This window comes from Cherax quadricarinatus, chromosome 41 (assembly GCF_038502225.1).
Source record: "Cherax quadricarinatus isolate ZL_2023a chromosome 41, ASM3850222v1, whole genome shotgun sequence".
Classification (NCBI taxonomy): Eukaryota; Metazoa; Arthropoda; class Malacostraca; order Decapoda; family Parastacidae; genus Cherax; species Cherax quadricarinatus.
In genome coordinates this window covers 1,282,938-1,296,644 of record NC_091332.1, presented here as the reverse complement: position 1 = coordinate 1,296,644, position 13,707 = coordinate 1,282,938, and the positions used below count along the sequence as shown (strand labels likewise).

Sequence of the window (13,707 nt, the reverse complement as noted above, 5' to 3'; positions counted from 1 at the left end):
TATCTTTTCTGCTGGAAGTTGTTTTAAAAGCAAAGGTGAACAGTCTTTCGTAGCCTCAATGTTGTTTATAGAATGCTTGGGTAATGTTAAAAGCTTTAGTTGTCTGTTTCTTTGTTTATCCATTTTTGAAAAAGTATGGGCATCACACTGACCCTTACAATGTTGTTTGCCAGAGTAATGATCAAGATCAGTTGTAATGGGTTTAACTTCAATTGGTACTGGATTTAACTGCAGCACTCTCTCATCCCATCGTTCTGTTTTCGGTGATTTAGCCACAACTTTTGCTTTCTGTTTTGCACTCAATTTGCCTTTTGTTTTGTCTGATATCTCTCTTTTAGGGAACTGAAATTTATGTATGTGGATGATATTTTCCTGAATAATATTTTCACTTGTCATGCTATCACATTCGTTTTCAAGATCCGAGGCATGCAAGGAGTCGGGTAATGTGACATCATCCAGAGTATCTTCGACAGGTAGAACACTGGAAGGGTTCGAGAGGGAAGTAGCATTGCAACTCGGATCCATTATGCTTAACCTGTTATCCTCACATGTTGCATATGGCAGGTGGAGTAACTTGGGAAATGTACCATTATTAGCTTCAATTGATGGTGTTTCAATGGGAGTAAGACTAATTTTTTTCTGGGGTCGAGATGGCAAACTTCTCTGAAGAACCTGCTTTCTTGCCTCTTCAACTTCAATGACCTTCAGTGGCTTATGCAGGCACTTTTCCTTGGCTGTAAATGGTCTCCAAATGCCCTCAGAGGTAGTGATCTCACCCACAGCTTCAGGGTCAGTTTCCTCATGGATACCTCTGACTTTATGCCTAACTTTGTTTTTTATATTTCTCTCCACAATACCTTTTTTGCTCTGGTTTTCAGATTTTTCCTTTGACTGACTGTGAAAGACTTCAGTAGATATTTTTATTTCTTTCAAGTCTTCTGAAGTATTACTTTCTTGATATTTTGGGGGAACATTATTTGTAGTTGTAATCAATGCACAATCAGGGTGCCGTTTTTCTAATGCTCCCATCACAATATTCTCTCCACCAGTACTGGCAGAATGCTGAGTGCTGTGGGAACACTCCTTGTTAACAGGAGTTTTTGCCTTTGATTCTAATGCTTTACATGATTCTTCAACTGAAAGACTTTCTGTCTTGCCATTTGTGGATAGGGACTGATTGAGATCACAAGTTTTCTGAATATTTATGGAGCTGAAAGCTTTCCCATCTAGTTCATCCTCTATAGTATCAGCTGGAACAACTTCCTTTATACAAGAGTTATTGTGAGAGCTCAATGAATTGTCCATCACATTTCCTTGACTTGTATCAGGATTTTTTAGATCCACTTTTGAGATACAGCTAATACTATATAAGCAACTAGAATTGTCATTTTCTATATTATTATCTGTAGCATTTAAGTCATTAGGGCTTTGCCCCTTTTCCTCCAGTACATGTTCAGCTCTTTTAAGCCCAACTGCTGATAAAACATTTAGACCATTTTGTGACTCCCTTTCTATTTTCTGTTTCTCTAAACCAAAGGCTATAGAGAATATATCTTTCCTTCTTGGCCTCTTATCCACTCCACTGCTGGAATGTTTTACTCTTGCACCATTTTGTGAAGTGACACTTTGACCTGCATTTTCTTTTTCAGCACCACTGATATCAGAAGGTGAATACATGGCCTGTTGTACTGTTTGCTTCTTCTTGATATGCTTGCTTTTCTTGTTCCTTTTTAATATTTCTGCATCCTTTGAGTCTGTATCTTGTTTCTTCTCATGCCGACATGTCTTAAGATTTTTTCTGAGCGTTTTACATAAATTACACAGATATAAACTTTCCCAACCAAGAGCTAAAACAATATCATCAAAATTGAGATCCATTTTCTTTGTAATACTGCTTTTACTTGCACCCACTGTCAAGACTGACAAACAAAATCTTCTTTCACTGCTCATCAACCAACAAACTAACTTTATCAATTCTTGCAGGTGTGTATATTCTGCACCTAAATTTTGAGAATTAGGAAGATGTAAAACATCATTTAGCAGAGAATTATGACTTGTGCATGCCTGTTGGGATGAGAATGTAGGAATGACATTTAAGTGCACAAAATTCTTTTGCTTCTGATATTTAGTTAAACTAGACGAGCGACTTCTTCTGGCCTGGGAAAAAGTTGTAGTTGTGCGTTGCCTTCTGTCTAAAGAATGTGATCTGCCTTTTCTGCCGCCAGAATTCCGAGCTTTGGAAGTGTTGTTTTGTATAGAGCAAGACTGCTTGAAAGATTGATCAGATACATCTCTTGTTACATGATGGCTTGAAATAATTTGACTTTCTGAATGTTTCTTTTGGAGAAAAGAGGAGTTACCTTTTCTCTGAATACTTCTCAGATTATTCATACACATTTTGCTGTGTAAATAAGAGACAGTATTCACATCTCCTTGCCAAATATTGGAATAATCTAAATTCTGAAAGAATCCTCTTTTTTCATTTGTGCTTGTGCTTAATGTATCGCTACAATTTTCATTATCCAAAATATTTTGTTCAAGATGTTCTGTACAATCTTCATTCTTATTCTCAAATATCTGACTTTTCATCCTCATTCCTAGAAACACCTTCTTCTTGACTGTATCGCTAAACTGAGCAAGTCGAGGCACTTGTGTAATGTGCTCTGGGAACATTTCTGCATCCCGAGCAAAGGTCATACTGGCAAAAAGAAACATAAATTTCCTATATTCTTCTATAATAGTTTCAGGTGTGGTCTGAGTGGAGGACATATCTATGACATTGTCACTAAAATGAAGTGTGTTATCCTCTAATGCATCTCTCTCAGTTCTGTTACTGACATCACACTTTTCCATTGCTTTCACACATTCTTTATCATAGATACTGTACAAATGAGTAAATGTTTCAGTCACTGATTCCTGCCTTTCAGAGGTTGTGTTCCCTTGAATGAAATTACTTTCAGTTACCACCACATTTGTGGTCTTCCAAATGTCATAAAGCCTGTTAGCTTTTTCCTTAAACAATGAAGGTAGTTGGGATGGATTCTGAATAATCTGGGCCAATGCTTGAGCAATTACAGGAAGTGGTGGACTGTTACTTGCAGCTGTTAATGCTGTAGAAATTAATTCATCTCTCCAAGAATCAAACTCAACAACCTTGTACAGTACTTGAACCCACGACAGTATATCTATTGTATATGCTTCTTGGTTGGGTTTAATCTGAAAAGAAATTCTTAGCTACAGATACACATTAAAGAAATAAAATTATATTTGCAAGTAAAGAAATCCAAGTAATTTATTTTACGAAAAATTAGTCTTAAGAAACAAATCATTATTCAGAAATAGAACTTTAGCTAAATTCCCTAAACATTGCACATATACATTATATTTTTTTTAACCTCACCATCCCAACAAATGTTCTAAAATTTACTCTTCACAATAAATACATTCCTCTTCCTCCTAATCCAAGTATTAAAAGAGATAGGTTAAGTTAACATAATGAAGACAAGTTGCAAAGGTTGCACAGGAATTTGAGAGGGTATGTAAAAGAAGGAAAGGTACATAATAGATGACTGATCTTCAGCAGATTTCAGCAACTAATTATAGTTTGAATTGTACAATATTAAGTTGGCTTTACATCTGAAGCATTTTTTTGTTGTGAAAATGAAAAAATGTAACCTAGCCTAATGTAAAATATCCAAAAACAGCTTAAGTTTAATCTGCCAGCTATAGACATAAAATATGCATTCGGCCAGGCATGTGACACTACTCGATACTAAGCACTGGCTGGATTGCATGATATTAACAGAGTTAAGACCACTGTTATTTAGTAAAAGTTACATCTGCATTTCAGTGAAGTACATAAGAATAGATTTAATTAAGGAGAAACCAGTAGTGTCACAGCAAATGGAGAAGAAAGAATTGTAGAAGTTTTAAACAAAGAGATGGAAAGAAAAGCTTCTGAATTACAGAGAAGGTATTGGTGGTACACTCAACTCCATAAAAGACATTGGCAGTACACTAAATTACAGAAAAGGTACTAGTGGTACACTAAAAACTGTATATGTGGGACAAAATTTAACCTTATATAAAGATGAAGCACTTGCAGTGAATTTTCGTACACATAAAGACAACTTGTCTCGACCATGAAGAATCCAAAGCTGCCTTAAAAATTTATGCCATAGTTGAGTGATTCTTGACCACTCTGGGCCCTGTGGAAACATATCTTCTGGAGTATTTCCCAACACTTCAGCCAAGATATCTAACTCTTCTCTATACATTTCTGATGCCTGCAAAAGATACTCTTATCAAGACAACATTAATGCACTGTATTAGTTCCTGAAGCCTAAGCCATGTCACACCTACAATTATTAATAGAATTTGTAGCAACCAAAATATCTGCAACCCAACAGTTGGTGAAAGAGTTCAGACATGTACTTTCCACCTCCAGGACTTAAGTCCGGCTAACCAGTTTCCCTGAATCCAATTAAAAATGTTACCTTGCTCACTCACTAACAGCTCATCAAGTCCCCAAAACCATTTGCCTCCACTCATTCCTATTTAACACTCACACGTGCTGTATGTCCAAGCCCTTCACACATATAACCTCCATTTACCCCCTCCCTCCACCCTTTCATAGAGTGACCCCCTATCCTGCCTTCCCTCCACTACAGATTTATATATACTTCAAGTCATCCTATTTTGCTCCATCCTTTCTAAATGTTCATACCACCTCAACAACCCCTCCTCGACCCTCTGGATAATACTTTAAGTAACCCTGTACCTCGTCCTAATCTCCAAACTCCGAATTCTCGGCATAATATTTACACCACACATTGCCCTCAGATACATCGTGTCAAAATTATTAAGGCTATGGTAATGATTAATTATAACTATGATGTTATCAATTACTGTACATTTCAAAGTGAACTTAAAAATATAAATCCAAGATTGAATGAGGCCCAATAAAAATTTATTACCTACTGTATGCCACAAGAAAAAAAAGCAGGATTTTTCTTTACAGTTTTGATCAGTTTGCAAATAAATATAGCAAACATTAGAATCCAAAAACAAATTAACACCATGGAATGAAAGGCAAAGTGTGCTTGTTAAAGTTCGTACAAAATTTAAGTGAAATAGAGTTATATGACTTCTACAAGTTTAGCATTTCTGAAAATTATTATACAGTGATCCAGATCCACAGCTATATTACTGTGGGATTCATCTGTAGAATCCAAAATTGTGGTTACAATGGGACCCATACTAACCTTTCAGGGATATAGAAATTTCAATAAAGTTCCTACAGTATGTAAAAACATTGTCCAGAGAGCTACAGTACTCTAATGAAACACTGTTCAAGAAAGCTCTGCTTTATTAAGTGTCTTTGTTTTACCCAAAATTGATACCAATTTTTAAGGTACAAATTATGATATTTCACAATGTAGAATATTCTAATTTTTTTTTATGCTAAAATCATGATTCAAGAGGTGTGTCCAATACATAAACTGAACAAACTGATTATATAACATTCATATTCGCTCTTAAAGTAACTTAATAATGTACACTTTTTCTATCAGTCTATTTTTGTGTATAATATCAGGTGAGCTGTCATCTGGAATGCTCATTCAGTATTTGAAGACATCTGAAGACACTTGCAAAGAAATTTCACCCGCTGATTTTTAACCAGACAAAAATGACTGTCATCTTTTAGTTGCATTGAGAGGCAAGTAAAGATGTGAATGTGTAAGATTGTCACAGTGATTAAATATAAGTAACAGAATAAATGTCACAACAATATAGCTGAAGCAATTAACAATTAACCCAAAATGTGCAGAGAAAACTTTAGACATCATTTCAGTTAGTTCTGCACCATTATCAATTTCCACCCTGATAATGGTCATGGATGGCCTGAAACATCACTTAAAACTTGTTTCTCAAAATTCTGGGTTAACTGTGAATAAGTAATTTTAAGTAATAATCAATCCAAATCTACACATAAAACCAGAGGATAACCTTTATTGAGCCATGCTGATAATTATGGAGTAAAGGTTGAGCTATTCCTGCTGCACTGATGATGGAGCAAAACAGTCTAATCCAGCCAGCTAGTTCCTTCCTTAACGTCCTCTCATCAAATCTATAAGAGAAAACAAATCAGTATTACTTGTACTCATCAAGCACAAGACCAAATTAATAATCTGTTACCTTTAGTTTCAAACATGGAAAGGATTTTAGTGTTCATGAAGAAACTTTATCTTCCTTTACCAACATGCTGAAAAAGAGTAAATTAACAGGTATAAACATTCCCCTTTACAATGTTTCTTTTCTTTAGTGATTTTCATTATGCCATTAAATTTTAATTCTTAACTTTTTCTTAACGTTCTAAACCTTTAATGTAAGGCTGTGAACAGCATACACATATATACACTTGTGTTGGCCATACACAACACCCAACAAGCACTCTGCTGTAGATGACCAAGATGCATTTGCCAGCACCTTAACAAAAGCCAATCCTAAATGGGCATTTTAAGTTTTTCACAAAGTTAATGTTAACATTTTTTTTTATCTTGTGACCATGCTAATGCCTTTTGCAACATTTCATAGATGTACAGGAAAACAGACACTGTAAAGCAGATGCTGGCTAAAACAGACATGAAATATGGCCAGACAAAGAGTCAAGGTGTACTTTACATATGGTGTCCAATTAAAATAGCCATGAAGCGGACCAAATCCACTATATCGAACAGCTATCCAATCTGGTTGTACATTCGATAAAATGGACCAGCTCCACTCACCTGCAAGTTTGTACAGTCTGAGGTTCATCCTGGAAACATTTTCATTGGAATACTGTACTGTACTGTACATCTGTAAGCTCATCTATCCACCAGAAAAGATAGGAAAATTACTGTGCTGTACTCTATTGTGCTGTATTTTTAACCCATTGTCTTCTCAGGTACATTTACAGGTAATAACATATTGTACTCTAGATTATTTTTAGTATGTGTCCGGTAGTCCATTAATACAGCAGACAATGTATGTTTTATTGGGCATTTGTCCATGTCTGGTAGTTGGTCGACTAAACAGACTACATAGCTTAAGTGAAACCTTATAAATAACAGAATGTTAAGTAAACTGGACACCCCCTTCCTCTATTAATTCATTTTATCTGACATTTAATGTAAATGATTTTTACTCAAGTGCTTTTTCATTTAATGTTCTGTTTTCAAAGACCCAATTACAAACACAGTTATATACCTGTAACCAATTTAGATTGTCTAACCTCACAGCCCAGCATGGGGCCAGACTGTTCCTGTTGGCAGTTCACTGGCCCATATATTCAGTACTGTCTGGTTGATATGGCAATATTTCTATTATCCGCTGTTGGGAGGTTAAATAGTCTTGTACCACAGAAGTCGACACTGTATTATCTTATGCTACAAATAATAATCTCAACCATACTTTTAAGTTCTTAATTGGCTAAAATAGGTCAATTTAATTTCTAACATCTTTATACACTGAAGAAAAGAGAAGGTAATTAATCTATTATAGCTACCTACAAATGCTAATAAATATTAATATAAATGTAACAAACATAATTTGAAGAAAAAAAGATACTTTACTCACCTGACAGTAACACCTGATGACTTAAGTGTGTTGATGCTATCAGAGGATACCTGAGGACAGAAAACAGGTGGAGCAGGTAAATACACATAAGATGGTACAAACAACTCAAGATTCTCCATGACTTTCTGTACTTTTTGAAGACATTCTTCCAGAATGGTTGGTATGACCTCTAGACATGCCATAGAAGCCACTTGCAAAAGTTCTTGGTAACTGTGGAATACTGATGACTTCAGTTGTTCCATTGGTCCATAGTTGAGCATATACTTTATAATCAGGTTTGATGGGTGCAAGCTGCTTGATGCTGGGATTCTGATGGTAAATAATAATAATAAATAGCATCAATCATATTATTTAGAAAATAAATTCTCAGCACTATTGACCTGAGAGTAATTCATTCCTATAATAGCAATGAGGTAGCTACAAAGTTCAACATTAGTAAAGCATCTTTTATGACCTTAAGGTATATTTATGACATGTATAACATATGGTTGTTTAACATATTTATAGATGGGTTGCAAAAGAAGTAAATGACAGAGTATTGGGGAGAGGAGTAGGATTAAATTATGAGGAATCAAAATGGGAGTTGACACAGTTACTTTTTGCTGATGATACTGTGCTTCTGGGAGATTCTGAAGAGAATTTCCAAAGGTTAGTGGACGAGTTTGGGAGGGAGTGTAAAGGAAGAAAATTCAAAGTGAACATAGGTAAGAGTAAGGTGATGAGGGTATCAAACGAGTTAGGTACAGAAAACACTGAATATCATATTGGAGGAAGGGAGTATGGAAGAAGTAAATGTGTTCTGATATTTGGGAGTAGACTTGTCAGCAGATGGGTTTATGAAGGACATGGCAAACCACAGAATGGATGAAGGAAAAAGGGTGAGTGCACTGAGGTATCTGTGGAGACAAAGAATGTTATCCTTGAAGGCAAAGAAGGGAATGAATGAGAATATAGTGTACCAATTCTCTTATATGGGTGTGAAATATGGGTTATGAATGTTGCGGCGAGGAGGCTGTGGAGATGTCGTGTCTAATGGAAATGTGTGGCGTAAATATTATGCAGAGAATTCATAGTGTGGAAATTAGGAGGAGGTGTGGAGTTACTATGAGTATTATTCAGAGGGCTGAAGAAGGGTTGTTGAGGTGGTTTGGTCATTTAGAGAGGATGGAGCAAAACAGGATGATGTGGAGGGTGTATAAATCTGTAGTGGATGGAAGGAGGGGTAGGGGTCATCCTAGGAAAGTATGGAGGGGAGGGGCAAAAGAGGTTTTGTGTGCTAGGGGCTTGGACATACAGCAAGCATGCATGAATGTGTTAGGAGTGAATGGAGATATGTAAATGGTGTTAGGGACTTGACAAGCTGTTGGAGTGTGAGCAAGGTAATATTTTATGAAGGGATTCAGGGAAACCGGTTAGCCGGAATTGAGTCCTGGAGGTGGAAAGTACAATGCCTGCACTTTAAAGGAGAGGCTTGGGATACTGGCTGCTTGGAGTGACATCTACTGTTGTATCTGAGCGCCTCTGCAAAGACAGTGATTATGTGTGAATGACAGTGAAAGTGTTTCTTTTTTGAGTCACCCTGCCTCAGTGGGAGACAGCCGACATGATACAAAAAAAATCAGGACCTTACCCATTTTTTTCAATTGTGATTGAAATAAGACTGGCAAATAGAGCTGTTCTTGTATCTGCCAATTCAAAAGAAAGAGCAGTGAGATCACTCCAGTAGCCAGCTATTGCCAGTGCTTTTCCTGCTGTCTCCGTGGAAATATAAGCTTTATGAATATCGTCCTTCATGATGGAGCATGAGGTGGCTGCATCCCCACCACTATCTATAACAAAAAATAATAGTTAATTTTATTTATATAAGAACATGGATGATATTCATGTATATTAAATTCAAGGTTTATACTGAATTCTGTATGATTTGAATTTGAATCATGTGATGAGAGAAATATATTTAAAATAATGTACCTTTCAATTTTGGATAATCCAGCCAAACAGAAGGTATAATATCAGGATGGTGAGGTGAAGGGATGTGAATATCATGCTGCAGTATCACTCCTGTCATGATACGACCTAAACTGCCAATTACTTGACGAGCAGCATAAATTAGATTGCAAGACGGCTGAAATTCTCCATCCTTCTCACTAGTTTTTGCACTTATTTCACTGTATTTTCTTATAGAAGAGGATGTTTGACACTCTTGTGAAGCTTCCTTAGACAGCTGGTGAGCTACAGCTGCTTTCACTGTGTTCTGACTAGTGGTCTGGGTTCTCTCTTCATTGACTGGTGACAGATCCAGTTCTGGGAGTGAAACTTTGGCTTCACATTTCTTTGGTTTAAGAGTTGAAGACATATTGCTATTAGATAGACCAGACAGTTTTTTAGTACATAAATATGAATTGAGTAACTTGCATAACCAATGCAAAAAGTCGGAGACACCCACGAAATCTCTTCTTAGTAAATATGTGTAAAGAATAGAATGAAAATACCGACATAATGTTTTTCTACTACACTTGTTACTTAAGTTCTTAATAATTTCAGATTTCAAGTTATTTACAGCACCAAGATGCATCCCATTTAGGAGGAGCTGATTGAATATTTGGAGTTTAACTTTTTTCTGACAGAAGCTGTGTCCAAAATTTTGTAATCTGCTCTGTATTATGTTCATCACTGAGACTAATTTCAGATAGCACATTTTTTCCATTTTCTTTTTTCCAAGTTGGCTGTATACCTTCATGGAATTTATATGTAAACAAATCCAGAGATTTTTCATTCTTGTACAAATTGCAGAGTCACTTGCAAGTGGATTGCCTGCAGCTGCAGTCCAAGAGATTGCAGTAATATTGGTCACTTCTACACCAGCAGCAGTATCAACATTACTATATTCCAGGTGACTGGGAAATTTGACTATAGGTTTAAAGGTATATACCTGAGTCAGTGTATTTTCCACTGAGGTGAGAGTCTGTGTCAATATGAGAAGTGTGTTGATCATGCTGCTCTCACCAGCATGTCTCTCACAACTGAGAAATATATGAAGTATTTGGTGTGTGAGCCATAAGGTGGGTCGAACCATATGCAATGACGTGGGCCACACTGCTAATACCTGCCGGAGATAATATAGTATGGAAATATTAAAAATCTATCCATTAATATAAAATAATTGTATTAACTTTAGACAAATTGATTGGAACAATGTGACAGGAAATCTCGAATCTAGTGACTTTCTTGATACGGTTCAGGATTGCTTTTTAAAATAGTTTGTGACAAAACCAACTACAGGAAACAATCTACTTGACTTGGTTCTTGCCAACAAAGAATCACTAGTTAATAATCTTGAGGTTAATGACGAGCTTGGGGAAAGCGATCACAAATCACTTAGTTTCAATATGTCATGGAGTTACCCGGATAACTGCAATCAAATCTTTCGCTTGGCTGATTTCATGGGACTGAAAAATTACCTGGGTGGGCTAAATTGGGATGTCCTGACTATGGGTCAAGTAGGTGGTCTTGGCTGCCAATATGACATTTTTCAGAGCATAGTTCTAGCTGCCCAGACAACTTTTGTTCCGAGTAGGGAAATTAAAACTAACAAAAATGATCCTAAATGGATGAACAATAGATTAAAACATCTCAATGGTCAAAAGAGAGTCATATATAGGCATATAAAAAGAAGGGAAGGGCAGTTAAGAAATCAATATATTCAATTAAAGAGAGAAATAAAAAAAGGAATAAAAGCAAAAAGGGATTATAAGGCTAAGGTCGCAAGGGATTTGAAGACTAGCCCAAAAGGGTTCTTTCAGGTATACAGAAGTATGATTAGGGACAAGATAGGCCCACTTAAGAGTAACTCAGGTCAGATCACCGATAGTGATAAGGATATGTGTGTAATTTTCAATACTTACTTCCTCTCAGTTTTTACCCAGGAAAATACTAGCGAAATTCCAGAAATAATAGATTATGTAGAACAGGACAATAATAAACTATGCATGATTGCGGTAACTAGTGACATGGTTCTCAGACAAATAGAGAAATTAAAACCTAACAAATCCCCAGGCCCTGATGAACTGTTTGCAAGGGTGTTAAAGGAATGTAAAGAGGAACTTAGCATGCCTTTGGCTAATCTTTTCAACATATCACTGCAAACTAGCATAGTGCCTGATAAATAGAAAATGGCAAATGTAATACCTATTTACAAGGCAGGTGACAGGTCCTTAGCTTCAAACTATAGACCAATAAGCATTACCTCCATAGTGGGAAAATTTATGGAATCAATAATTGCCGAAGCAATTCGTAGCCATCTCGAAAGGCATAAACTGATTAATGAATCTCAGCACGGTTTTACAAAGGGGCATTCCTGTCTTATGAATTTACTGACTTTCTTCACTAAGGTACTTGAGGAGGTAGATCATGGTACTGAATATGATATTGTGTATATGGACTTCAGTAAGGCTTTCAATAGAGTTCCACATCAGAGTCTATTGAGGAAACTTAAGGCACACGGAATAGGAGGAGAAATTTTTTCCTGGGTTGAGGCATGGTTGACGAATAGGCAGCAGAGAGTTTGCATAAATGGGGAGAAATCAGAATGGGGGCACGTCACAAGCAGTGTTCCACAGGGGTCAGTGTTGGGCCCCTTGTTGTTCACAATCTACATAAACGACATAGATGAGGGAATAAATAGCGACATAAGTAAATTTGCTGATGACACCAAAACAGGCCATCCAATTCATTCTAATGAGGACAATAGAGCACTCCAGGATGATTTGAATAAACTCATGCAGTGGTCAGAGAAGTGGCAGATGCAGTTTAATACAGACAAATGCAAAGTTCTAAATGTTGGACAGGAAAATAACCATGCCACATATAAAATAAATAATGTAGATCTTAATATTACGGATTGCGAAAAGGATTTAGTAGTTCTGGTTAGTAGTAATCTAAAACCAAGACAACAGTGCATTAGTGTTAGCTTTATTGCAAACAGAATCCTTGGCTTCATAGCAAGAAGTATAAATAATAGAAGTCCTCAGGTTGTTCTTCAATTCTATATATCTTTGGTTAGACCTCATTTGGATTATGCTGCACAGTTTAGGTCACCATATTACAGAATGGATATAAGTAAATGCACTGGAAAACGTACAAAGGAGGATGACAAAGTTGATCCCATGTATCAGAGATCTTCCCTATGAGGAAAGACTGAGGGCCCTAAATCTGCACTCTCTAGAAAGGCATAGAATTAGGGGGGATATGATTGAGGTGTATAAATGGAAAACGGGAATTAATAAAGGGGATGTAAATAGCGTGCTAAAAATATCTAACATAGACAAGACTCGCAGCAATGGCTTTAAATTGGAAAAATTCAGATTCAGGAAGGACATAGGAAAGCATTGATTTGGTAATAGAGTTGTGGATGAGTGGAACAAACTCCTGAGTACCGTCACAGACGCTAAGACGTTGTGTAGTTTTAAAAATATGTTGGATAAATACATGAGTGGGTGTGAGTTGGACCTGACTAGCTACTAGGTCAGATGCTGTGCTCCTCCCTTAAGTGACATGTGTGACCTCACTAGGTCAAGGCACTGGCTTAAGCCGGTGGGGAGAATTGGAGCTGCCTTGCATAGACCAGTAGGCCTGTTGCAGTGTTCTTCTTTCTTATGTTCTTATGAGGGCAAATATCCTATTAGTGGGCTGGATCTGTGAAGGACCTACCTAGTATGGGCCAACAGGCCTGCTGCAGTGTTCCTCCATCTTATGTTTTTATACCTTTTTTTTAAACCATTCATCCTTTCCTCTCTCCATCACTCCATCTTTCTTTATTTTTCCTTCCCATCCATTTCATTCCTCCTCTTCCTCCTCTGTTTCCTTGCTCTTCCCTCCATTCCTCCCTGTCTTCTTTCCTTTTTTCCTTCTCTTTCTCCATTCCTTTCTCTTTTTCTTCCTCTCAGTTCCCCTATAACATCTCCCTCCCCTCCCACTTCTTTTTCCTCTGCCATGCAACACTGAGTGACCTAGTATAGACCTTGGTAACTGATACCAACAAGTGATTCAAAAAGAAATGTGAATAAAGACTAAGACATTTATTATTAACAT

The 13,707-nt window shown here is 36.8% G+C and overlaps 1 protein-coding gene and 1 long non-coding RNA gene across 4 annotated transcripts in view; one reads left to right on the top strand and one right to left on the bottom strand.

Annotated features, from left to right (window-relative positions):
• Positions 1 to 13,707, bottom strand: part of LOC128695768 (uncharacterized) — a 52,720-nt gene that overhangs the window by 18,743 nt on the left and 20,270 nt on the right. For 2 of the 3 annotated variants that reach the window (XM_070092880.1, XM_070092881.1), the window contains exons 13-18: positions 9,589 to 10,723; positions 9,248 to 9,446; positions 7,618 to 7,926; positions 6,010 to 6,130; positions 4,080 to 4,286; positions 1 to 3,216 (exon numbers count right to left, since the gene is read on the bottom strand). The exon at positions 1 to 3,216 is cut by the window's left edge and continues 906 nt beyond it. In XM_070092880.1, the coding sequence (XP_069948981.1) occupies positions 1 to 3,216; positions 4,080 to 4,286; positions 6,010 to 6,130; positions 7,618 to 7,926; positions 9,248 to 9,446; positions 9,589 to 10,723 (5,187 nt within the window). The remainder of the gene's footprint in view (positions 3,217 to 4,079; positions 4,287 to 6,009; positions 6,131 to 7,617; positions 7,927 to 9,247; positions 9,447 to 9,588; positions 10,724 to 13,707) is intronic. The other variant, XM_070092882.1, reaches the window with a different exon arrangement.
• The window catches only part of LOC138853821 (uncharacterized), a 100,022-nt gene that overhangs the window by 78,330 nt on the left and 7,985 nt on the right, over positions 1 to 13,707 (top strand). Inside the window, exon 2 of the long non-coding RNA XR_011393027.1 lies at positions 10,411 to 10,510. This is a non-coding gene — a long non-coding RNA (uncharacterized lncRNA). The remainder of the gene's footprint in view (positions 1 to 10,410; positions 10,511 to 13,707) is intronic.